At 46.3% G+C, this 26,668-nt stretch overlaps 1 protein-coding gene across 1 annotated transcript in view; it reads right to left on the reverse strand.

The window, feature by feature from the left end:
- Positions 1-746: 746 nt before the first annotated feature.
- The window catches only part of SOX8 (SRY-box transcription factor 8), a 30,957-nt gene continuing 5,035 nt past the window's right edge, over positions 747-26,668 (reverse strand). Inside the window, exons 2-3 of the mRNA XM_083372633.1 lie at positions 9,575-9,813; positions 747-4,484 (exon numbers count right to left, since the gene is read on the reverse strand). Coding sequence (XP_083228759.1) covers positions 3,745-4,484; positions 9,575-9,813 — 979 coding nt within the window. The 3' untranslated portion in view covers positions 747-3,744. The remainder of the gene's footprint in view (positions 4,485-9,574; positions 9,814-26,668) is intronic.

The following is a 26,668-nucleotide window of genomic DNA, read 5'->3' on the forward strand; positions in this document are numbered from 1 at the left end:
TGGTGATTGGCCGAAAGTCACCCAGCTGGCTTTCATGCCTAAGGCGGGACTAGAACTCCCTGTCTCTTGGTGATTGGTCCAAAGTCACCCAGCTGGCTTTCATGCCTAAGGCAGGACTAGAACTCCCTGTCTCCTAGTGATTGGTCCAAAGTCACCCAGCTGGCTTTCATGCCTAAGGCAGGACTAGAACTCCCTGTCTCCTAGTGATTGGCCCAAAGTTACCCAGCTGGCTTTCATGCCTAAGGTGGGACTAGAACTCCCTGTCTCCTGGTGATTGATCCAAAGTCACCCAGCCGACTTTCACACCTAAGGTGGGATGAGAACTCAGATTTTCCTCATCACTAGACCAAACTAGTAGTCAAATTCAGAGCAGATCAAATTCAAGAAATGCTCTGAAAATGCACTTTGCTCATTTTGAATTCTAAACTTTGACAAAGATTTTGGAACGTAGTAAGAACCTACCTGCCCTTTCCCTTCCCTTTATAATAATTGTCTTCTACCCAATTATAATGAAAGGTTTGCTAAAAATGCAACCCTCTGCTGGGGAAGTAAAACCATTTTTTTTCACGCTGGTTTTCTTTCGAGAAATTGTGACATTGAATGAACAGGCCAGTGACAGGGATAAAGGCTTTTTTAATTTTATCAAATAGATCTGTACAAAAGTTAGCATTAGTCAGAAGCCAGTGAACAAAACAGATAACTGACAACTTTCAAACTTTATACAGAAAAATAGATTGCATAAGTATTCCATCTTTAACCCCCTTCTTTTGTGTTCCAAGCCCACCCACCCCACACAAATACGCATCTGTAAAGGAAAATGTGAAAACATAAACAAACCCAAGAATATGAAATATAGAAAAGATAAGCTAGATAATCTCTGAAAGTTTAAAGTTTTATAAAGATTTGTTTTTCTTTTAAAAGGCACAAAGTTACCATTAGAATAGATGGTTGTTATATGCTCAGCATACAAAGGAACAAATATCAACAGAATTATTAGCCTACACCTAAGGATTAACCAAAAACATAGTGGAGAATGTTAATTTTCACAGCTTTGATGAATAACATCTGATTCTTAAATAGGGCAATATTAAAGTGAAACAGTGTGGAAATTCTGCTAAAACTGATATTTCTTTAAAAAAATAAAAAAGCTGTGACCCCAGACCAATTCAAAATTGTAATATTTTCAAAAATAATTTTTAGTTTGGAATTAGCTTACAATGGGAGGAGAACCTATTAAGTTTCCTTTTTCATACAAATTCACTCAAGATGGAGTGAATTCACTCCAAATTCACATTTTGCCAGGACAGAACAGAAATTCCAGTGAAGGAATCACAGTGCAAAATTTCAGGTTGCACCTGTTTCCTCTGGCAGGTATTCTGTGGAGATTCTCAGTCATCCAGGTCATAGTTGCTTCCATGGTACTTTTTCAAAAGGCATCTGGAGTGGGGGGCTGGGGTTGGGAGGAAGGGAGAGAAGGGAGAGGAGGAGGAGGAGGAGGAGGAAGAGGAGAAGGAGAAGGAGAAGGAGGAGAAGGAGAAAAAGAAAAAAAGAAAAAGAAGAAAAAGAAGAAGAAGAAGAAGAAGAAGAAGAAGAAGAAGAAGAAGAAGAAGAAGAAGAAGAAGAAGAAGAAGAAGAAGAAGAAGAAGAAGAAGAAGAAGAAGAAGAAGAATTGTCATTGTTGTTGTGCTACTTAGCCAAGAAGCAAATGGATGAGAAGTGAAATGTCTTATTTTTCTCAAGGAAAAAACCAGTCCAGTTGCCTTTTGAAAAAGCATCTTTGAGCCTCTGGCAGGTGATTTGCTTTCCTTGAAACATCCTACAGTTCTGGCAGGAAGCTCATATCACACCTTGCCAGGTAAAATATTATAATTTCCTTCTGATGGGGAACACCTTGCACAATATTTTTGCACATGTGCAATTCCTAGTGGTGGAATTTGGCTTGCAAAAGCTGGGTTGTGCAAAGGCACTTTGGAGATGCCACTGTGGAAGTTCAGGTGGGCCAACCACAGCCCCAAAAATTGAGCTTGTTCAATTTGCTTGATAAAAGTATCTATTCTGAGTTGCATTAGTGCAATCTAAGTTCCAGCCTCCTCTGACTTAATAGGCAATGGATGAGAGAGTATTTAGAAAAGGTTAACTCCATGAAACCTCTCTAAATAGAAATTTAAAGGACAAAAATTTAGGAAGCACCAGTATGGAGGCACACAGCCTATTTGTGGCTGGAAAACCATCAAGAGAAAAAAATGTCACCTTTTCTTCATCTGGAATACCAAATATCAAGGTCACCCACTGGCTCCGGCAAAGATGGAAAAAACAAGTCAGTGCCAGGAATTCATTTCTACAACCCAGACCTTCAGGTAAGCAACAGTCCTGCAAATTCAGGATCAGATGTAGGTGGGCTCCCACTACATTCTAAGGCAGGGGTCTTCAAACTTGGACCTTTTATGACTTGTGGACTTCAACTCCCAGAATTCCTCAGTCAGGCACACTGGCTGAGGAATTCTGGGAGTTGAAGTCCACAAGTTCAACTCTCAGCAACTTTAAGACACGTGGACCAATTCCCAGAATTCCCTGGGTGATTCTTCTTCTGACCAGGCTATGAAAATTCAGCCATGCTTCTCCCAATTTACCAAGCCCTAAATGATTGCTTAGAAGCCATACAGCTATGCTGGGGCCAACAACTGGAAGAGCTATTTGAGCATTCTCTGGTTCCAGTGGCAGTCTACCTCAAGTTCCCGGTGTTTGAGAAAAACAATATGGAGTGGCCATCACCTTCATAGCACCTGGAAGTGAATGTTAGCCAGAAGCAACTTGGCACAACTTTTGTTGAAACGGGGTGTGAATTCTGCTTTTTCTCCACCTCTTAGGTTCCTATATTATCACTGTTTCTTTTGAAGCATTTCTAATTTTCCTTTCTGACAGATTTTAAATGCTGCTTTTTTCCTCTTTTTAATGAGTAGTGTAATTAGGGAGATGATAAAACTCCTCCACTACTTCATGGACTATAAAGACTTTATTTTATTTAAATTCTACCTCTTGCACAGAATTACTTCATTAATTAAAAGGACAAAAATTACACAGAACATAAATACATATTTAACAGATTTACTCTCAAACAATGACAATATATATATATACATATATATATATATATTTCTCAATGCACTTTTTAAGCTTCCAAACTAAATGTTAATTACAGCCAAACCTTGCTCAGAACTTCAACTAAAATTAAGAAATGCTGACATTAGTTGGTTGGTCCCCAAAGATTCTTGAATGGTCCCTCAGTATTGTTAATTGAACACCTAGGATTTTAAAAAAAAATCCCACATGGGTTTTTGTGCAAGGCTGGTCTGTCCCTAGTTTGCCATAAAACCTTAAGCACCATCTTCACCTCGACTTTTACAGAGTCCTGGATTTGACATCCAAACTCATCTCAAAGTTCTCACAGAGGACTTAGAATGGATTGTCCTTCATCTGTTCAAGAGCATTCATTGGTCCCGATGTTGTTTAATATTATTTGCAAATCAGAATAAACAAAATAGAACTCTGCCTTGGAAAATCTAAGAGATTCTATGCAGGGAATGGCCAGGCAAAGTGGGAGGCACTTCGGACTATGCAATGATGCTCCATTATGGTTCTTTGTTACTAATTATTATCATTTCTTTGTTCCATCTTTGTTTCTGTGTAGTGCACACTGTTGAAGGCTGGTGAGGAAGACCTGGAGAAGTGGCTCCTTCCATCAGCTCAAGGTCTCGTCAGGGTTGTGTAGACTGGCTGGTCCCAGTTTGCCGTTGGGCTGTGAGAAGGGGGGATGGACAAGCTGTTGAGGATGGGGGTGGCATATGGCCGGCGAGAGGAATGGAAATATGGGTATTGGTAAATGCTGGAAGAGTAGCCCGAGTAGGGGTTGTAGTAGTTAGAACCCTGAAGATCTGTGTAGTCACACTGGGAGCTGGAAAAAGCCCCCGTGGCTAAGCTCGGGGACACAGTGGTGGCACACGCCTGAGCAGTATAGGATCCGTAGTCCGAATGGGTTGGAGAGTTGTGAGGCTGGTCGCTGTAATGGCTAGGGCTGAGCTGTTCGGTCTTGATGTGAGGCCTCTGCTGGCTGGTTTCACTGGAAGAAGGGGAGGCAGAGGTTGGGCTCTTGTGAGTCCATCCCTGGGAGGCCCCACCAGTGCTGCCGTTGACCGAGTGAGAGTAAGAGGTCCCATAAGATCCTGCAGTGGAGCTCTGCCCATGGCTGGCTGGCATAGCAGAGTGCCCATTGAGTGGCAAGTACTGGTCAAATTCATGGATGTCAAAGGCCTCCATGTTGTTGATGACCTCACTGCTCAACTCAGAGATGTCCACGTTGCTGAAATCAATGTTCTGTCGACCGCTTTCCATGAGGCGTCGGCCTTCGTGCTTCAGCTCTTGCTTGCCCCCAGGGTGTAGGTCTGTCTTAGGGGTGGTAGGTGGGGTAGGAGGCCCATGGGGCTGCCCTAGAGGAAAGTGTATTTAAAACAAAATCATCATCTTACAAGTGAAAGATGGTTTAGCTTAAGCGCCAGCCCTGAAAAATGTAGGGTGATCTTATTTAATAAAAATAAATAAGAAGCTGATTGGCAGAAAAGCAAAAAAATCGTCTGCTCTGGAAATCAGCTTTGGAAATCCTGCTATCAAAATATAAAAGAAGCTTGGCTGCAGGCCAGGCCATTATTTCTAGAGGTACCTACCTACCAGGAAAACATTAAGCTGGGATGGTGAGGAGCAGGAGGGCCAAGTTTAACAGAATAACAGAGTTGGAAGGGACCTTGGATGTCTTCTGTTCCAACTCCCTGCTTGAGCATGGGACCCAGTGGTGGGATTCAGCCGGTTTGCACCACTTCGGCAGAACTGGTAGCTAATCTTTTATTGCCCAGGCCCAGAATGGACTTCCGGAAGTGGCATCCAAACAGAGAACCGGTTGCTCACTTATCTGAATCCCACCACTGAAGAGACCCTATACCATTCAAGTGGTTGTCCAATCTCTTTTTGAGAGCCTCCAGTAATGGAGCACTCACAACTTCTGAAGGCAAGTTGTTCCACCAATTAATTGTTCTCACAGTTAGGAAGTTTCTCCTTAATTCCAGGTTGCCTCTCTCCTAGTTTAGTTTCCATCCATTGTTTCTTGTCTTGCCTTCAGGTGCTTTGGAAAATAGTTTTCCCCCCCTTCTTTGTGGCAGCCCCTCAAATACTGCTATATTTGAGAGGCTAAGAAAAGGTAAGGAGCAACCTGACAAGCTTGCTTTCTGGCCAACGTGGGCTTATGATGTGGCAACCATTTGGCAGAACACCTAAAAGTGTGAACTTAGAATTCCAGATGTGCTAAACAGAAGGAACATGGGAGAGACCACGTAAGGGTTGACTGTACAGTGTACTCATTAGAAAATGAGTGGAATATCCAAAGCTTTACCTTCTACCACTTCACCCTTGGGTCACCTTACCAATTTTAAGATGTGTGGACTTCAATTTCCAGAATACCCCAGCTGGCACTGAAGACTACACATCTTAAAATGTCTAAGGATGGGAGACACTGAGCTAGCTCAAAACTTCCCATCTGACAGGGAAAGGATTCTCTTACATTCAAGCCAGGGTCTTTCCAAACCAACCAGACATTAAGGATAACATCTGGCACCCCTGGCCTGTAAAGCAAATGCTTTCCTAATAGCTTTCCCAACTCTGCATGTCGATTTGGTGAACTGCATATGCAGAAAGATTTGGAAAGCTGTTCTGAGTGTAAGCAGCTGCAACGGAGAGAAATGGAAGCTCTCGGTGGGATAACAAGAAGTTGTCAAACCATTTAGCACAGCATGGGCCAGCCGAAAGAACTATACCACACATTGGTCAGGCCTTAACCAAGGTCTGATTTGCTTTCCTTTGCAGAATGAAACTGAGTCTGCACTTTGATTTGATGAATGAAATTAGTCCAAATTTGTTAATGGCAAATTTGAGTGCACCTATTGTTTTATGGCAGTTTAGTACTTTTTAATTGGTTTTGTTTCTGTTTTTATGATGAAAACTGCCTGGAGTAAAGGATGCAAACACATAGCAAAGTCCATCAAAGTCCATCAAATCTTCACACTGATTCAAAGATGCCAGACCAGAAGTCCCAAATCCATTCAATGGAACGACTTGCTTCTAGACGTTTTAGGTGCTCCAATACTGCAGGTTTTTAAGAAGAGATTGGACAACCATTTGTCTGAAATGGTCTAGGGGATGGGTAGGCAACCTTGGCTCTTTTATGACTCATGGACTTCAACTCCCAGAATTCCTGAGCCAGCCATGGGTTGCCTACCCATTCCCTAGACCATTCCCTAGAGCCAAGGTTGCCTACCCCCTGGTCAAGGGAATGGGTAGGGAACTGTGGCTCTTTTATGACCAGCCATGCTGACTCAGGAATTCTGGGAGTTGAAGTCCACAAGTTATAAAAGAGCCAAGGTTCCCTACTCCTGGTATAGGGTTTCCTGCCTGAGCAGGAGGTTGGACTAGAAGACCTCCAAGCCAAGGTCCCTCCCAACTCTGTTATTCTGTTATTCTAAGGAAGCAGGGAAAGGAGTGCAAGGAAGGAGAGACATAAATCAAAAGAAGGTGAATCTATCAGCAGTTCTTCTCATAAACAGCAGCTCAGCTCAGGTGGGGAGAAGCATTTCCAACCATGCAAATGAACTCCTTATAAAGGAGGCAGGGAAATTACTCTTGCAGGCTCTAGCTATCTGCATTTGCCCCTAATTCTAGCATTAAAGAGACTTTATTGGAATCTGGCTAGTTCTCGCTTTCTTGGTCTAGTGCAGCTGAGTGAGTCTGGAGAACAGCCTTTGAATCTTTCACAGAAGCTTCACCCAGCCCTTATATCAGTGGTCTCCAACCTTTTTCTGGCTTTGGGGACCAGCAGCGGTTCCGGTGGGAGGGAGGGGGGGGAGAGGATGGTTCTGCACAAGTGGAGCTGCATGTGTGAGTGTGCTCGCCCTCCGCTTATCTGGCCCAATTCCAAATGGGCTGTGGCCTGGGCGTTGGGGACCCCTGCCGAATACAATGTGTATGTCTGCATACACACATACACGCAAGGGAATTGAGCAGTAAGGGACCTTCGAGGTCCTCTAGTCCAACCCCCTGCTCAAGCAGGAGACACTGCACCATTTCAGACAAGTGACTGTCCAGTGTCTTCTTAAAAACCTCCACTGATGAATCACTCACAACTTCTGAAGGCAAGCTGGTCTCCTGGTTGATTGTTCTGCTGTGAAGCTGACTAGGGCAGCGGTAGGCAACCTTGGCTCTTTTATGACTCATGGACTTCAACTTCCAGAATTCCTGAGTCAGCTGACTCAGGAATTCTGGGAGTTGAAGTCCATGAGTCATAAAAGAGCCGAGGTTGCCTACCCCTGGACTAGGGCAACTACTTTTAGAAATCTGAGCAGGTGGCCTGAACAGCAGGGAAAGGTACTGGTGACTTTACATGCCCAAACTGCAGGATCACAACTCCTGCTTTGTAACAAGGACAGGTAAGACATCAGTGCTCTATTGTGAGGGGGGAGCCTGGGGAGGGTCCTTCCCACTTTCACCCCCTCCCCAACTTTCCTACTTTTCAGAAAATATGTTACTGTTGCAATAAACACAGCAGAGGCCTAAAGTGTGTGTGCTGAAAACTCATCTCCCACCTAATTCCAGTAGCAAAGTACAGAGAGTCCTTGCCTTACGACCACAACGGAGCCCAAAATTTCTGCTGTTAAGTGAGACATTTGTTAAGTATGTTTTGCCCCATTTTACGACCTTTCTTGCCACAGCTGTTAAGCAAATCACTGCAGCTGTTAAGTTAGTAACCCAGTTAAGTGAATCTCGCTTTGCTTGTCAAAAGGTCACATGACCCTGGGACATGGCAACCATCATAAATGTGAGTCAGTTGCCAATTGTCTGAATTTTGATCACATGATCATGGAGATGCAATATAGATTGTAGTTTACAATGATTTCTTGGAAAGCTGCAAAAAAATAGGGAGGAGCTGCACCCAGCCAGGCTTTCTAAGCTGCCAGAATCAGTTTCAGTGAGGAACTTTGATTTATCAATATCTCAAAAACTCCTTTTAAAAATATCCCTGCTGTGCAACAGCTGGAAATAAAAAGGGGAGAAAACCAGGAAGTTGCTTATTGGGGGAAAATAAACCTTTTGCAACCTTCTGACAAGCAAAGTCAATTGGGGAGACAGATTCACTTAATAACCAGGTTACTAGGTTAATTGCTGCAGTGATTTACTTAACAACTGTGGCAAGAAAGGTCATAAAATGGGACAAAACTCATTTAACAACTGTCTCAGCAACAGAAATTCTGGGCTCAATTGTGATCCTAAGTCAGGAATGCTGGCTCAGGAATTCTGGGAGTTGAAGTCCACAAGTCACAACAGGGCCATAGTTCCCCACCCCTGCTATAGGGTCTCCCATAGAATGCATAAAGATATATGCATGGGGGGGCTGCTCCCAAGACCCCTTGGAAGGAAAAGGAGACCCATGTGCAAGAGCTTTCCACAAACGTGTTCAGAGTGCACCAAATTCTGAACACGAATATACTTTTAGCCCTCAGTGTGGAACTGAGCACAGAGCCACAAGGTCTTGGCTTTATGCCTAGGAGCAGAAGCCAGAAATGGAAAAATCCCAGCTTTCTTGAAAAAAAGGACTGTGAGTAGAACAGAAGCAGAGAAGAAACTGCCAATTTTGTAGGAGGGGGGAGGGGGATATTCTCAGATTGTAGCCTGTGTTGGCCAAGGCACCTGGGACAGCTCCAAACAAAAAGTGGGAGTTCATGGGAAGCATCATGCAAGCGCCACAGTTCTGGAAGGAGAAAGGCCGCAGAAGTCTCATGGAGAAGGACATCTACTCTGTCAAACTTGATTGATTGACTGATTAATGTTCTCATGGTATCTGGAACTGAGCCTTTCTTTTCCCAAGAAAATCATCCCAAACAGAAAATGCACCAAACAGGAGAACTTGAAATATGGGCAGAGCTGCCAAATCTCCACCTATATTCATGCTATTTCTCATGACATGAGACATCCAAGATAAAGCAAATTAAGGATTCTGCCCTTGAACAAACTGTCACGCCTGCCATCTCCAGCTTCTTCCCTTCACTGGCATCCTGCCATAAATAGTAAGGGAGGGGAGAAGGAATTTGGGGGAGTAACATGTGGGCCTGGGAATGAGAAGGGGGGAGGGGAAACACACTGACAAGAACCAGAGGTGCTAAACTGGAATAAACCAACATCCAAGGACACTAGCTTGAGAACCAAATGTGAAACTGGATTGAGTGGCACCAAGCTCCGAGCCATGCCCAAAACATCTTCAAGGCAACCTATTGGACACTGATGAACTGGTCAAGGGCGGAGGGCCAGGGAAAAGGGGCAAAGTGTAACCTTTATGTGGGAATACTCAGATCTAGCTTTACTTTCGCTGCAACCACTTAACTTTAGTAAAAGAACCTATCACTTCAACCAGAGTCGAGGGTCTTTCTTTCCTAAATGTCTAATTTGGGGCAGGTCTGACACAAAAACTCTTCCCTTCCCTCACCTGTGTGGTCATTGGGATGATGCACTTCACTCATCGAGCCCAGCCCTGCGTCCGATTTGTAGATCTGGGATCCTCCGTGATGGTTCAGCTCAGCTCCTGAATCTGAATCGCTCTGGCCGGCTTTGACACTTTTCCTCCGGCGTGGCTGGTATTTGTAGTCTGGATGATCCTTTTTATGTTGAACTCTCAACCGTTCCGCTTCCTCCACAAAGGGACGCTTCTCATTTTCACTCAGCAAGCTTAAAAACAGAGAGAGGAAAACTAAATGAGTCATTCACGTATGCCTTAACCCAATTTAAGTCTAACACTCTTATGTAGTCCCAAAAACATAATCAGTGCCCTGTTGGATCTGTTCTGAACCAGCCCTCTTCTCGCACCCCTAATCAAAAGAAGAGTCTGGAAAGCGTCCAAGACCAAAAGGCTTCTGCCAAGTTTTAATTACACTGTTACAAGAATACAAGAGCTTGACTTCTCAAACGGAAAAGTTGCTTTCAGCAACCAGCCCCTCCCCAAACACTTCTTTTATAGAGAGCTCAGGGCGTGGTCTCCCTGTGCCTCCTCCCGAGGAGTCCCATAGCCTTTCTTTGTTTGTCCCTGCTCGTCTGCCTCCTGCGTCGGGCGTCCTTGAACAGGGCCAGCTGTGGGTCATCATCCTCCGCACTCTCGGGCTCACACAGCTGAGAAGAGGTTCCCGGCTGAGGACTCTGCAAAGTCTCCAAATCATCATCAGCCGGTTCGTTTCCCTCCTCCCCCACATCTGAGTCCTCCGATACATCGGACCCGGCTGTCGGACCCACAGGCTGGCCCTGAGTCACAACACTATCCCGCACCGCAGGGCCCTTCCCCCGGGTCTGCCGATCCGGATGCGGTCGGGATGGGAACTGTTCGTGAAACGCAGTCACCAACGCAGGGGCATGAACGGCGGTCGCGTCTTCCCATGTGAAGTCCTCCAGCCCGTACCCTTTCCACTCGATCAGGTACTGGAAGCGACCTTTCAGCCAGCGGGAATCCCTGATGCTGGCGACCTCGTACTCGGGGGTGCTGTCGCCATCACGAGGTCCTGATGGGGGAGGTTCCGCTTGGCGAAGTGGACAAGCCGGTTGTTCGGGGACCAACAAGGACCGATGGAAGACGGGGTGCACGCGCAGGGAACGTGGCAGAGTTAAACGATAGGCGACCGGGTTGATGACGGCCTCGACTGGGAACGGTCCAAGGTAACGGTGGTCCAGCTTCCTCGCCGGCCGAGTGGATGGTAGGTTCCTGGTGGACAGCCAGACCCGATCCCCCACCGATAATGGAGGCGTATCCCTTCTCGACCGATCGGCGAACCTCTTGTAGTCGGCCTTGGCCTTCTCCAGCTGCCATCGCACCAACCGATGGATCGCCTGTAACTCCGCCATGAATTCGTTCGCTGCCGGCTCCGGTGAGTCCACGGGAGAAAGGGGGAAAAACCGAGGGTGATAACCCACATTGGCCAAGAACGGTGTCATCTGCGTGGAGGTGTGCTGCGAGTTGTTAAAGGCAAACTCGGCTATGGCCAAATAGTCCACCCAATTGTCCTGCTGCAGGTTAACGTAGCAGCGCAGATACTGCTCCAAAATGCCGATGACCTTCTCGGTACCCCCGTCGGTCTGAGGATGATGCGCGGACGAGAGGCAAACCTTAATGTCCAACGCCCGCATCAACTCCTGCCAGAAGCGGGCTGTAAACTGGGCCCCCCTATCGGAGACGACTCTATCGGGAAGGCCGTGCAGCCGGAACACCTGTTGGATGAACATGCGACTAGTGGCGCGAGCTGACGGTAAGCCGCGACAGGGGATGAAGTGCGCCATCTTGGTCAACATGTCCACCACCACAAACACTGTCGTGAAGCCGGAGGATGGGGGTAGATCCGTCAGAAAGTCCATGGACACAGCCCCCCAGGGTCTCTTGGGCGTTGGCAAAGGCTGCAGTAAACCAGGCGGGGCCCCTGTCGCTGACTTGGCCTGCCTGCATGGGACGCAGGAGGTGACATAAGACTGGACATCGTGTCGGACTCGGGGCCACCAGAATGTACGGGAGACCAGGTTCAGAGTCTTGAACAGGCCAAAATGCCCCGCAGCCGGGTTATCATGACATTGGCTGAGGACGAGTCCCCTGAGTGGCCCTCCTGGAACATAGAGCCGGTCACGATAATACAGGAGTCCATCCGTGACCGACCAAGGCGAATCTGGCCCCACCTCTTCCTTCCGCTGAGCCACCCACGCCTCCTGCTGCTGCGCCTCCCGGATCCGAGCCCGTATATCCACCGGCTCCCGCACCGCAGCAAAAGACTCGACGGGGATCACGGTCCTGGGCGGAAGCTTGTCTTCCACTCGGGTGTACTCGGGCTTCCTGGACAGAGCATCCGCTCTCTGGTTGTGCCCGCTTGGTATGTACCGCACCCGGAAGTCAAACCTCGCAAAGAAGAGGGACCACCGGATCTGGCGTTGGTTCAAATTCCGAGCGGTCTGCAGGCTTTCCAGATTCTTGTGGTCCGTCCGGACCTCGATTTGATGCCGCGCCCCCTCCAGATGATGCCTCCAAGCCTCGAACGCCGCCTTGATGGCCAGCAGCTCCTTCTCCCAGATGGTATAGTTGCGCTCCGAGGGATTCAATTTCCGTGAGTGATACGCGCAAGGGAAAAGGGTACCGTTGGGCGTCGCTGCCTGGAGTAACACGGCCCCAATGGCAATGTCGGAGGCGTCCGCCTCCACGACAAACGGCCGTTGCGGGTCAGGATGCTTCAAGATGGGCTCCTTCATGAAGGCGTCCTTCAAAGCTTGGAACGCCTGTTGTTCGGGGGCGTTCCACTGGAACCGAGTCTTCTTCTGCAGGAGCCGGGTGAGGGGGGCTGTCAAGGCAGCAAAGCCAGGGATGAATGTCCGATAGTAGTTGGCAAATCCAAGAAGTCGCTGAATATCCTTCACGCGACGCGGGGGTTGCCAACTCTGCAACGACTCAACTTTACTCGGTTCCATGGCGATGCCCTCAGGAGAAATGCGGTGACCCAAGAAATCAATGGTCACCTGGTAGAACTGGCACTTCTCCAACTTGGCAAACAGCCGATGTTTCCGGAGGCGCTGCAGGACCTGACGGAGATGCTGATGATGCGCTTCACGCGACGGGGAGTAAATCAGGATGTCGTCCAGGTAAATCACAACAAACTGGTCCAACAGATCCCGAAAGATGTCGTTCATAAAATGCTGAAACACAGCGGGGGCGTTGGTCAGGCCAAACGGCATCACCGTGTACTCGAAATGTCCATAGCGAGTACCAAACGCCGTCTTCCACTCATCACCCGGCCGAACCCTGACGAGGTTGTAAGCTCCACGCAGGTCCAGTTTCGTGAAGATCTTAGCCTCCCGGAGTCGGTCCAAGAGCTCGGGGATGAGGGGCAGCGGGTAGCGGTTACGCACCGTGATAGCGTTGAGTTTCCGGTAGTCACAGCAAAGCCGTAACTCGCCCGACTTCTTTTTGACGAAGAGCACGGGCGCAGACACTGGCGAGGACGAGGGCCGGATGAAACCACGAGCCAAGTTCTTCGTCAGGAAGTCCCGCAATGCAGCCAACTCGGGCTCCGACATGGAGTACAAACGCCCCACTGGGAGAGGCGCATCAGGGACTAGGTCAATGGAGCAGTCGTAGGGCCTGTGCGGGGGTAATTGGTCCGCCTCTGACTCGCTGAACACGTCAGCAAAGTCGGACAGTTCGGGAGGCAAGGAAACCCCTGGGGAACCCTCCACCTGGCCGGCACAGATATGGCGGGTGTGGTCCACGCACTGCAAACTTGGGAAGGTGACCAAGTTCTGAGACCAATAGATCTGTGGATCATGCGCCCGGAGCCACGCCAGTCCCAAGACCACGGGGAAGTGCAGATCCGAAGTGACGTAGAACTGAATGGCCTCCACATGGGTACTGATGGCCATACACACGGGTTGCGTGGCGGCCGTGATAGGCCCGGACAGGAGCACTCGACCATCGATGGTCTCCACAAGCATGGGCGGATCCACTGGACACTGGGGAACAGCCCATTTGGCCACAAAGGCCGAATCCATAAAGTTAGTGGTAGCCCCAGAGTCAATTAAGGCATGGACCGGAATCCCCTCTGGCTTGCCAGGAAGGATCAGTCGTGCCTCCAAAATCAAATGCCGTGGCGGTTCACAGGCACCGTCGGAACAACGTCGCTCGGTGTGGATGTTGTGGGTCGCCCGATCTTTCACACCGTCTAGATCGGGCTCGGGCCGTTTCCCGATAGCAAAGCAGGGGACTTTCTCGGGGCAGGCTTGGTCACTGACGCCCGCTGACGCTTCTTCGGGCAAGAAGCAGCCAAATGTCCAGGGTCCCCACAGTAAAAACACAACCCCTCCGATCGTCGTCTGTCCATTTCCGTCACCGATAGACGGGACCTGGCGGCACCCAGCTCCATTGGCTCCTCCCTCTGGACTGGGGGCTCACGCACAACAGGGGCGGCAGGGGTCTGTGGGGTGGCACGGCGACTCTTACGCTGCTGCAGCCGGGCATCGATCCGCAGACAAAGATGGATCAGCCCATTCAGGTCTGAGGGAATGTCCACGCGGGCCAGCTCATCCAACATCTCCTCTGACAAGCCATCCTGAAAGGCATCCACGAGCGCAGCCTCATTCCAGGCGGAATCCTGGCTAAGCAGCCGGAAATCGCTGATATAGGCCTGTAGAGGGCGCTGACCCTGCCTCAAAGCTTTCAGGCGTCGGGTGGCCGTCTGCGCCTTAATCGGGTCCTCGTACATGAGGCGCATATGGTCACAAAACCCCCCAAAGTTATCCAACAAAGGGCTAGGCTGTGCCAACAGAGGCGTGCCCCAACGAGCTGCATCTCCCGACAGAAGGCTCAATACGAATCCCACCTTATCTCGGTCAGTGGGGAAATCAGCTGCTCTCACGCTGATATAAAGCTGGCATTGTCCCAGGAAGGCAGGAAACAGTTCTGGATTACCAGCAAATTTATCCGGCATAGCTATCTGACATTTCCTCCTGGGTGGGGGGGCAGCATGTACCTGAGCCTGCAGTTGTGCCACCTGAGTGGCCAGCAAGGTGAGTTGCTGGTTGAGCTGGGCATTCTCGGCAAGAAGCTGCTCCATCGTAGTATTAAGGGGTGGGTGGCTGAAAGCAAACTGTTCTGAACCAGCCCTCTTCTCGCACCCCTAATCAAAAGAAGAGTCTGGAAAGCGTCCAAGACCAAAAGGCTTCTGCCAAGTTTTAATTACACTGTTACAAGAATACAAGAGCTTGACTTCTCAAACGGAAAAGTTGCTTTCAGCAACCAGCCCCTCCCCAAACACTTCTTTTATAGAGAGCTCAGGGCGTGGTCTCCCTGTGCCTCCTCCCGAGGAGTCCCATAGCCTTTCTTTGTTTGTCCCTGCTCGTCTGCCTCCTGCGTCGGGCGTCCTTGAACAGGGCCAGCTGTGGGTCATCATCCTCCGCACTCTCGGGCTCACACAGCTGAGAAGAGGTTCCCGGCTGAGGACTCTGCAAAGTCTCCAAATCATCATCAGCCGGTTCGTTTCCCTCCTCCCCCACATCTGAGTCCTCCGATACATCGGACCCGGCTGTCGGACCCACAGGCTGGCCCTGAGTCACAACAGGATCAGATAAAAGGCCCATCTAATCCAGCAGCCTGTTCTCTCGATGGCCAGCCAAGTGCACAAGGAAGCCCTCCAGTCTCCCAGCAGAGGGCCTTCACAGGCAGTCCCACTCCCATCAAAGCTAAGAGCCATGGATCCCCCAGGACTTCTATGAATATGTCCAAACCGTTTTTTGAAGCTAACCAAACTTTTGGGTATAGCGAGCATCACATCTCGTGGTGGCAAATTCCAAACTTTGTTGAGTTGTGTGGTTACATATGCCCTAATTCTTCCAGGATTCAATTGTATTGGTTGGTTCTAGTATTTGAGGAAAGGGAAAATAACTTCCCCTTGTTCACTTTATCCATCCCACATCTAATTTTGTACAACTCTGTCATCTCATTCACCTCCTTTCTAGACTAAAAAAACCCCAAATGTTGCAATCTTGGTTCACAGGGAAGATGTTCCTACCCCTTGATCACCTTAGTTACCCTCCTCTAACCTTCTCCAAGTTCCCTTATGTCCCTTACAAGATGCTCTGAACAGAACTGTGCACAATATTCCAGATGTGGTCACACTAGTGATTCTTCTAAGGGCATTATAATATTGGGTAATAGTAAGTGAGAATGGGAAGGATGCGGTGGCTCAGTGGGTTAGGACGCTGAGCTTGTCGATCAGAAGGTTGGCAGTTTGGCAGGTCGAATCCCGAGTGCTGCATAACAGAGTGAGTGCCTGTTACTCATCCCAGCTTCTGCCAACCTAGCAGCTCGAAAGCACGTAAAAATGCAAGTAGAAAAATAGGGACCACTCCGGTGGGAAGGTAACAGTGTTCCGTGCACCTCTGGCATCTAGTCATGCTGGCCACATGACCACGGAGACGTCCTCGGACAAGCACTGGCTCTTTGGCTTTGAAACGGAGATGAGCACCGGCCCCTAGAGTCGGAAACGACTAGCACGCATGTGCGGGGGAACCTTTACCTTTACTTTAAGTGAGAATGACCTTGGGAGACAGGGAGAAGAGACTCAGCCAAGGAAATGGCCAGATAAAAGGCAACTTAGCCAGCAGCAGGAATGAGGGTGGGGCAAGAAGATGCTCAGAAGAGACCCTCCCTGGTTTCTTGGGCTGTAAAGGGGATGGGGGGAGGGGAAATATACTTTTGAATTTGCAAGTTTCTGTTAATATAACCTTACAATAATGTAGAATTAGCTCATCTGGCCCTGCTCACTATTTGGTTTTTCTGTCAGACTTGCCAGTGTAAACCTCTAAATAGAAACAAGCCTTGGCTCCATTTGTTGAGAAAGGTATAGTTTATTAGAAGTTGAGCGTATCGCAATAATGCATAGCCAGAACCAAGAATCACGGGCCAAAATCCTTATGTTCAACATTTCCCTCCCTTAGCCGCCTCCCATCGCTGACCACACACATGCACACCGTGTCCAATCAGACTGAAGCAAGGTATCAGAGTTTGCCTCTGTGGATACATGAGTCCAAATATTTCCTTCACTTCAAAGTGTTGCTTGTCCTCAATGAGATCTGGAGGGCGAAGGGCTTCTGCTGGTGATTGTAATGGGAAGGATTTTACTGGTTTAAGCAGATAACGGTGGAAGACAGGATGTATCTTCTTAAGATTTTTTTGGTCATTTAAATCTGACAGTTACTGGGTTGATAATTCTTACCATAGGGAGGACTTACAAATTTTCTCCCAGCTTTGCCAAGGGTTGTCTACACCAGGAGTCCCCAATCTCTGGCCGTGGCCCACAACTGGGTTTTGAAACATTCGGAACTGGGCTGCAGAAGTGGTGGGCGAGCATGCGCCCACTTGCATGAGCAACAGGTGGGTATGTGCCCGCTGCCCACATGGACCCATCCCATCTCCTCCCCCTGCCTGATTCACAAAGCTGGAAATTTTGAGGAACTGTGGTCTAGACTGTAGATACATGGTGGACAAACACACTTCATCCCCTCTCTTGATTTTTTTCTGAGGGGACATCTTGTCAGCATATTTCTTATAGGTTTTTCTGGCTTCATCCAACACCTTGCGAACTCTTGGCCATGGATATTAGCACCTCTCTTGTCGATATTGTTTCTCATTATCCCAAACACACTGTGTAGAGGATACACACTGTGCTAATACCTTCACTGAATGTCATCTGTACCTTGGGTCACTGAACTGTTTATCATTACTCTAAAATCTCTTTCCCCCATTGGTCCCTGCAGGCTGTGATCTCATTTCTTTGCATAAGTAGTTAGAATTTTTGGTCCAAGGTACATATGATGCAAGACCCTCATCCTTCTTCTCCATGGGATTTTAACTGCCTGTCCAAATGGGAAATTATCTCCAATGCAGAGCTCAATATTTTTACTCGATGAAAATAAGCAACAAACCACACTTTAAAAAAACTGAGATACACCTCAAAGGCACTCAAACCAATTCCCCATGGCCCACCTCACTGTGTTTTACCCCAATCTCCAGTAGTAGCACATAACAAATATAGTCACATTTTTGTTACATTGCTTTAATATTATTTTTCCTGATAAAGATGGCACTTTGGCCAATAAAGAATTGTATTCTGTTCTGTTCTGTTCTGCTCTGCTCTATTCCAAGATTCTACTCTATTCTATTCTGCCAAATTACAGGACAAATTTCATGACAAACAATATTAAAGATGGTATCTGGGGGGGAAATGATTACAATTTTAAAAACAAAGAACAGTCAAAGACATTTCAGAACAATAAGTTACTTAACCTTTACAGAACTAGAAGATATGCTTCCAATAACAATAGATAAATAAATAAACAAACTGTCAAGTTTCCGAGTATGGGCTTTTCAAGTGACTCTGAGGCATTGTTTACCTTAAAAGTCCTTTATTAGCGTAATACACCAGCAAATGCTTGCTCAAAGGAAGCTGGAATCTGAAATCTCCGCCCCTTGCACAATATATTAAAACACAATTCTCCACCTTTCTATTTTTGTCATTAATCATATTCTCCAATTAATTTAAAGAATCAGCTTCCCTTCCATTAGAAAAGCCGCCAAGGTCTTATCTTCTCTAGTTAAAAATGGCCTTGAAAGGTGCAATCCTACTAATCCCCCCTCCCAACATTAAACTAACTTTCTTAAAGCAATACACAAGTTTAACATATGCAACGGCTATTTCTTCATCTCTTGTCAAGCAATAACATTTGATGTTAGCAGTGTTGACACAAACAAACAAATAAAAAAGCAATATAACCAAGGAGTATGTTAGCATGTACATGGCGCTATCTGAAATCAACAGAACTATTTAACTGGCTGGATTCTATGGCCAAGTCTTCATTTTAGCCTTTCCCCAACCCATCCAGATGTGTTGTGAATGTCATGGCTGGAATTGTTGTGATTCCAACTGTTGCAACATCTGAAGACTATCACACTGGGGAAGACCACCATAACCGACATCCCCTGGGATACAGCACAGATGCTTACTTTTCGCTCCACAAACTGAGCTGGACTTGGGATCCCATGAATAAAGCCCTACTGTCAATACTGCCTCACTCCAACTTCACACAAGGACAGAATCCAAATGAAAATGTTTGGACTAATGAGCTTTCTTCACATTTCCTATGCTTTTAAGTATTTTAAACAAAGCTTCTAATCTTTCCGACAAGTTTAAGGGACAAGCTTTTCCTTTATAATGAATAACCCAAAAAATATCGCAATCCATCAATGCACCACAGCTGACTTGTTGTGGCCAACTTGCTGCAGGACAACTTGCCAGGGCCAGCATGCCATGGGACAATTCCACAATTCAATTCTTTAAAACGATTTTAAAAATATTTTTATTTTTTGTCATTTACATTTCACTCTGTCCCTCCCTTTACAGCCTTTAATGATTCTGTTCCATCAGCGGAGTGATACAGTGGTTAGAATGCAGTACTGCAGGCTAATTCTGCTGACTGCTGACTGTCACCAGTTTGGCAGTTTGAGTCTCACCAGCTCAAAATTGAATCAGCCTTCCACCCTTCTGAGGTCAGTAAAATGAGAACCTAGACTTTTGGGGGCAAGAGGCTGACCCTGTAAACAGCTTAGAGAAAAGTAAAGCACTGTGAAGCGGTCTAAGTGCTATTACTATTGCTATTGCTCTTCCTTCCTCCCTCCCTCCCTCCCTCCTTTCCTAGTAGTTAGAATGCAGCATTACAGGCTGACTCTGCCCATAGTCAGAAGTTGGATCCTGACTGGCTCCAGGTTGACTCAGCCTTCCATCCTTCAGAGGTCGGTAAAATGAGGACCCAGGTTCTTGGGGGTAAGAGGCTGACCCTGTGTAAGAGGGTGGCTGTAAAGCATTATGGGGCAGTATATAAGTCTAAGTGCTATTGCCCTTCCTTCCTTCCTTCCCTTCCAGTGGTTACAATGCAGCATTACAGGGTAAAATGAGGACCACTGTTGGGGTCAAAAGGCTGACTCTGTAAACCGCTCAACATTATGGGGCAGTATATAAGTCTAAGTGCTGTTGTGAGTTGGCCATGGCAAGTTGGTTGCAGCAACTTGGTCATGGTGAGTTGGCTGTGGTGAGTTGTCCTAGACCCCAAAAATAATGCAATAGAAAACCAAAGAATGCATTTGTTTCCTCTGTTTCTCTTTAAAAGAGAGAGAGAGATTAGTGACTTGCCTCTCAAATGTCCAAAATCTGCATCTGACAGAAACTGGCTTGGCTATAGTACTGCAATCCTGTAGTTGTTTACTAAGTAGCAGAACTCGACTGAGCACAGCTCGATTTGGAGTTGAGAACCACAAGAACACCTTCCGTTTACATTTTTCGACAAGGCCCATTAAATAAACAAGGATCTATTTCAGGGGCATGGACTATATTTTCTTTTCCAGCTTTCCACATAAAAGTAAATAGCTTCTGAATTGATAGAAATGGAAATAGAATCATAAGGCCCCAAGGGTCCTTGGAGGTCTTCTAGTCTAACCCCCTGACCAAGGCAGGAGTTGAAAAATTGTCCAGTCTTTTCTTAAAACAAAAACGAAACCCTTCTCAGCAACCAGAGCACCCACAACTCCAGGAGGCAAGCTGTCCCATTAATTAATGGTTCTGTCCAGAAATTCCTCCTTATTTCCAGCTTGGATCGTCCTTTGATGAGTTTCCATCCACTGCTGGTCGTCCTGTCCTCAGGTGCTGTGGGACTGTAAACTGTCACCTTTTTCCTTGTGACAATCCTTCAAGGATTGGAAGATGCTACCATGTCTCCCCCTAGTTCTTCTCTTCCTTAGGGCTAAACATACCTGTGGCAAATATCTGCAGCTCAGGGGTAGGATGAGGATGAAGGTTTGTTCTCCGGGCTTGTGGGTTGGTTTCTGGAACATTTCGTTACCAATCTAACATCTTCAGCAGAGTTTAGGGGAGTTGTGTGGCTGTTTGTCCCCTAAACTCCACTGAAGATGTTACCTAGCCTGGTAATGAAATGTCGGAAACCAACCCACAAGCTTGGAGAACAAACCTCCACCCTTGTACCTAGTTTCCTTAGCTGTTTATCATATGGTTTGGTCTTCAGGCCCCTCGTCATCTTTGTTGCTCTTCTCTGCCCTAAACCAAACTGATTCTGCATCAAAGTGTATCATGCTCTTATCCTCCACAAATATGCCACAGAAATGCCTCAAATGACATCTTGATATATCAGTTTAGCCTCCAGACTCCTTATCACCTTTGTTGCTCTTCCCCACATTAGAATCAGAATAGAGCTGGAAGGACCTTGGAGGTCTTCCAGTCCAGCCACCTGCTCAAGTAGGAGACCCTACATCATTTCAGACAATTGGCTGTCTAGCCTCCTCTTAAAAACTTTGAGTGAGGAAGCACCCACAATGTGTGAAGGCAAGCTGTTCCTCCTTAATTCCAGGTTGCTTCTCTCCTTGAGTAGTTTCCATCCATTGTTTCTTGTCTTGCCTTCTGGTCCTTTGGAGAATAGTTTGACCCCGTTCTTTGTGGCAGCCCCTCAAATATTGGAACACTGCTATTATGTCTCCCCAGTCCTTCTTTTCTCTAGACTAGCCAGACCCAATTCCTGCAACCATTTTTCGTATGTTTTAGTCTCCAGGCCTTTGATCATCTTAGTTGCTGTTCTCTGCACTTTTTCCAAAATCTCAACATCTTTTTTGTAATGTGGTGACCCAAACTGGATGCAGTATTCCAGAGGTGGCCTTACTAAGGCTTTATAAAGTGGTACTAATAAAACCAAATTGATTCCAAACTGATACTAATAAAACCAAACCAACCATTTGCGTTGTAAACCGCCCTGAGTCCTTTGGGAATAGGGCGGTATATAAACCGAATAAATAAATAAAATAAATAAATTAAACCAAACTGACTCTGAATCAAAATGTATCCTGCTCTTATCCTCCACAAATATGCCACAGAAATGCCTCGACTGCCATATTTATACATCATTCAGGGCAACTAAAATACAGCAGTGCTCCTGAGGCCCTTTGCACACCACCCAAGGAGCCACAACATTCTTCCTTCACCTTTTGGCAGCCCTTGGAAAATCCCCAAAGACGCCCTTCAAGAAAAGTACCTGCTTTTAAAGATTTTTTTTTAAAAAGCCTTTTCCCACCGCTTTCGACAATTATCTTGATGTGGGAGGGCGAGTTGCACCCATTTCAGACTCTGACCTAAAACACCCTGTTGGTTGCAAAATTCACACTTTGGACCAATCGCAGCATCCCCGTGGGTCACATGATCAAAATTGAGACACCTGGCAACTAGTTCGTATTTATGATGGTCGCGGTGTCCTGGGATCACATGATCCCCTTTTGCGACCTTCTGACAAGCAAAGTCAATGGGGAAGCCAGACTCACTTAACAACCATGTTACTAACTTAATCACTGCAGTGATTCACTTAATAACTGAGCCTCTACTGATGGAGCACCAACAACTTCTGGAGACAAGCTGTTCTACTGGTTAATTGTTCTGTTAGGAAATTTCTCTTTAGTTCTAGCTTGCTTCTCTCCTTGATTAGTTTCCATGCATTGTTTCTTGTCTTGCGTTCTGGTGCTTTGGTGAGTAGTGTGACCCCCTCTTCTTTGCGGCAGCTCCTCAAATACTGGAACACTGCTATCATGTCACCCCTGTTTCTTCTTTTCTCCAGATTGATATATTCAGCTCCTGTAACCATTCTTCATATGTGAGAGAAAAGTTCTTAAATTTCCAAAGCTCTGTTCCCATTAAGTCCCACTCATGTTTTCTGGTATCTCTGGATAACACCCGTCCATCCATCATAACGTGGGCAATCCGTGAAGACCACAAAATAAATGTTACCAAGTTTTGTAAAATAGCCCGATTCACTGACTGATTGATTCTGACACTATTTTCTGCAGTGCCCTTTGATTTGTCACCAGTTGCTCAAAAGCCCTTAAAAATTCTTCCAATACACTATTGCTTTCTTATTTGACTACAGACCCAAATGCTAACAAAATTAATCTTATTTATTAAGCATTTATCGCTAGATATTGTCCAGACATGGAATAAAACAATTGACAGTGTGCTATAGTCAATTATGACATCACAGTATAAAATAAGGAGCTTGTAAACTAAAAAGTCCATGGCATGTAATATTCATTTCTATACATTCAAAGGGAAAAAAGCATTTATTTTAAAGCAATTTCACAAGAGCTCATGAAGAAAAGGGGTGTTTTTTCCCCCACAACAGTATCAAGCAGAAACCTGATGCAAGTCAATTCCAAGGGACTGGCGGCAAACAAGGAAAAATTCTCAGCCCTGAAGAGAAGCAGTTTGATTTGAGATTAGCTGAGAAGGAAAAAGGAGTTTTAGTGCAACAGCCCATCTTCATCCCAAAATGGCACTATGTCATGCTAAAGGGAAGGGAAGGGAAGGGATGCACACATATATATCCATAGACACATGCATACAGTATATGTATATATCACAGACATTTAGAATACATAGCGGAAAAAAGAGTTAACATGGTACAGAGCTATTACAGAATCTAGTTGTTATGCTTTGGATATTGTGAAACCTCCTCCCAGAAGGTAACAAGAAAACTGGCCATGGAGAGGATGTGTAGCATCCCAGGCAATACTGCAGACCCTGGTCAAGCAGCGCTTACATGCCGTGTCCTGGAGAGAAGGAAGTGAAACTCCAATCATCTTGTCTTCACCACCTTCCTGTCTGAAACAGTAATATCTCCAAACCACACAGTAATACAATGTAGACTTGACTGTCAAGAGTTTTTCTAGGGAGTATAACTTTGCTGACATTACGAAGGATTTGTGAGCGGCCGACTAGCATAGAAGTTAAAAATGACAGAAGTGAACATTCAGAAAGGGACTTTCCATCCCCATAAACACACACACACACAAACAGAGAGAGAGAGAGAGAGAGAGAGAGAGAGAGAGAGAGAGAGAGAGAGAGAGAGAGAGAGAGAGAGAGAGAGAGAGAGAGAAATGAGCCACATTCAGATTCATAAAAAAATAAATTATGGTTTGATATATTCACTCGTTAATTCAATGGAAAATAAAACACTTTTGACTACAATCCTACATCAATTTGTTCTTCCTGAAACAAAACCAAGAGGCATCTCTTGGGTTACATGTCCCATTTCTTGCGATAGCTCTCTCCAATCCAGTGCCTTCTGGTTGTGTTGACTTTAACATCCCGCACTGGCTGAGGATTACAAAAACCCACATCTCAAATATTTGTAAGGTGTCTGACTGAGAAAGACTGAACTGTAACGAGCCAATATAAATATTCCTAAGCAGTTGGACTGTGGATAGGAACACAGGAGGGGGGAGAGGAAGAGATAGTTCTCTCTGAAGAGCCATAAACTTCATTGACAATGCCTTAGAGGTCGCATCAGCTTCCAAGATAAATTTCTCCCTGTGTTAAGAGGGTCTACACACACATTTATATGCAAGGGCTAAATATGTTTACTTCTAAGAGAATCTGGCATTCACAGCCTGCCTTAAATACAGTGGCGCAAATCTCCCCAGGACGCATTCCAGCAGCTTCATGTGTTCATCCAGAAATTGCAAAAGTAGCTTCCATAAGGAAAAAATAGTTGCAACTTGTGTCCTCCTTTTATTGCCTATTGCCACCCAGAGATTAGTTTTTGTTTCCAGAAAACTGAAGCTCCCATCTTCCCACCCAGCAGTAAGCCACACTGAGATCAAAGAGGCCTATTCTGAGAAACTATATTTCTCGACTTATGACCCTAATTGAGCCCAAAATTTATGTGGCTAACTGAAAGGCTTGTTAAATGAGTTTTGTCCCATTGTACAACCTTTCTTGCCACAGTTGTTAAGTGAATCACTGCACTTAACAACGTTATTGTGAAGTGAACCTGGCTTCCCCGGTGACTTTGTTTGTCAGAACGTCACAAAAGGGAATCACATGACCCCAGGGGGACACTGCGACCATCATAAATGTGAGTCCATTGCCAAGCATCTGAATTTTGATCATGTGACCATGGGGAATGCTGCAACGGTTGTAAGGGTGAAAAACAGTCGTGACTTTTTTCAGTGCCATTGTAACTTTGGTCACTAAATGAACGGTTAAGTCGAGGACTACCTATACAGAAGAATCTTCTCTCGGGGGGGGGGAAGCTTAACCATTAAAAAGGGTCCCTGAGATCTCAACAGCCCTTTAATTTGGAACCCAAATTAAAACATCCCCTTTAGATCAGAGGTCCACAACCTTTTGGGCACCAGGGACCAGTTCCGTGGAGAGAGGTTTTTCGCGGACCGGAGGGAGTGTGGTTTTGTGTGCTGCCTGTATCCCACGGATGGGGCTTTGCTTGTTTGTGCAGACCGGTTGCTGACATGCCACAGCCCGGTACCAGTCCATGGCCTGGGGTTGGGGACCCCTGCTTTAGATAACTGTCTAGGTTTTTATTTAACACATCCAGCAAAAAAAGGAGCCCACTAGCCTTCTGAATCACACAGAATTCTTTTTACTGTCAGGATTTGTTTTTTCTCCTAAAATCAGAGTCTGCTTTCCTGTAGCTCAAGGACAGCCTTCTGTGTTCTACATTTAGGAATGATGGAAAGCAGGTCCCATCAAGTCTTTCAGATTCAGAAAAAGGCTAGCCCAGGGGTAGGCAACCTTGGCTCTTTTATGACTCGTGGACTTCAACTCCCAGAATTCCTGAGCCAGGGCTCAGGAATTCTGGGAGTTGAAGTCCACGAGTCATAAAAGAGCCAAGGTTGCCTACCCCCGGGCTAGCCTATCTTTGCCAAGGCTACATCTACCCACTGCCTTCAACCTCCCTTCAACCGAAGACCTCATTTCCAGTCCCCAAAACATCTTTTCTCTGTTTTTCTTTGCTCTTCTCCCAGTTTTCCCGAATCTCGGTTAAGGTGCGGGAGTCTGAGCAGCCCAAAGGAGAGAGGAACAATGGCATCTCCTAGAACATAGAATAAGAGAGTTGGAAGGGACCTTGGGAGTCCAACCCCTTGCTCGAGCAGGATAGTCTATACCATTTCAGACAAAAGGCTGTCCAGTCTCTTCTTGAAAGTCAGCAGTGATGGAACACCCACAACTTCTGAAGGCAAGCCCTTGCACTGATTGTTTTCACCTTCAGGAAATAATTTCTCCTTAGTTCTTAGGTTGCTTCTCTCCTTGATTTAGTTTCCATCCACTGTTTCTTGTCCTGCCTTTGGTGCTTTGGAAAATAGCTTGACTCCCTCTTCTTTGGGGCAGCCCGTCAGATACCGGAACATCATGTCACTCCTAGTCCTTCTCTTCACTAGACTAGACAGCTCTTGATTTGGAAAGTCTTTTTAAGCAGTATATAAGTGACTTCACACAGCACACACAGGAACTTGTAAGAGATTCATCTGCGTGTATTTTGCATGTGCTTCAACAAAGTATTTGCATCTATCTTGCTAACAGTTCTATCCCACCTCCCCCTCCCCAACTTGCTACACAACAGTTCAGGACTTGATAGAGTTTTTCTTCTCCCCACCACTTCTTTCTCCTCTGCAGTGTATAAGGGCTGAGTAAATCACGACAACACCCGAGAGCCAGGCAAGGATTCAAACCCATTTCACACCTGATGTCCCTCTGCTCCAAACTGAGTTGCAGTAAGACTGATACTTCCTCGATCTTCTGAATAGGAAAATACCTCGGTGCCCACATTTCTAAGCTAGAGAAGCTTATTTCTTGGCTCAAAGAAAAGGTCACTTGGAGCCTAGAATTCCCTTCTAGCATACTGCATCAGATTCAGCAAAGTACAAAGCTTTGCATCCTGAAAAATGCCCTTTAACCTTTGGAAAGAACATGCCCCTTTGGCAACAGCTGAATCTGCCCCTAAAGGAGACACAGCCCAAAACCACAGAGACTCTCAATCTTTCACAAAAACTGTTGCCTTCCAGGGCAAACAGTTGTAACAAAAGCATTTATTGATTTCTAACTACTTAGGAAGATGTAGGTTTATCATGCAATTGAACATTTAGATGTATTTGTATGTTGGGGGTCCCACA

Source organism: Vipera ursinii (assembly GCF_947247035.1).
Source record: "Vipera ursinii genome assembly, chromosome: 13".
Classification (NCBI taxonomy): domain Eukaryota; kingdom Metazoa; phylum Chordata; class Lepidosauria; order Squamata; family Viperidae; genus Vipera; species Vipera ursinii.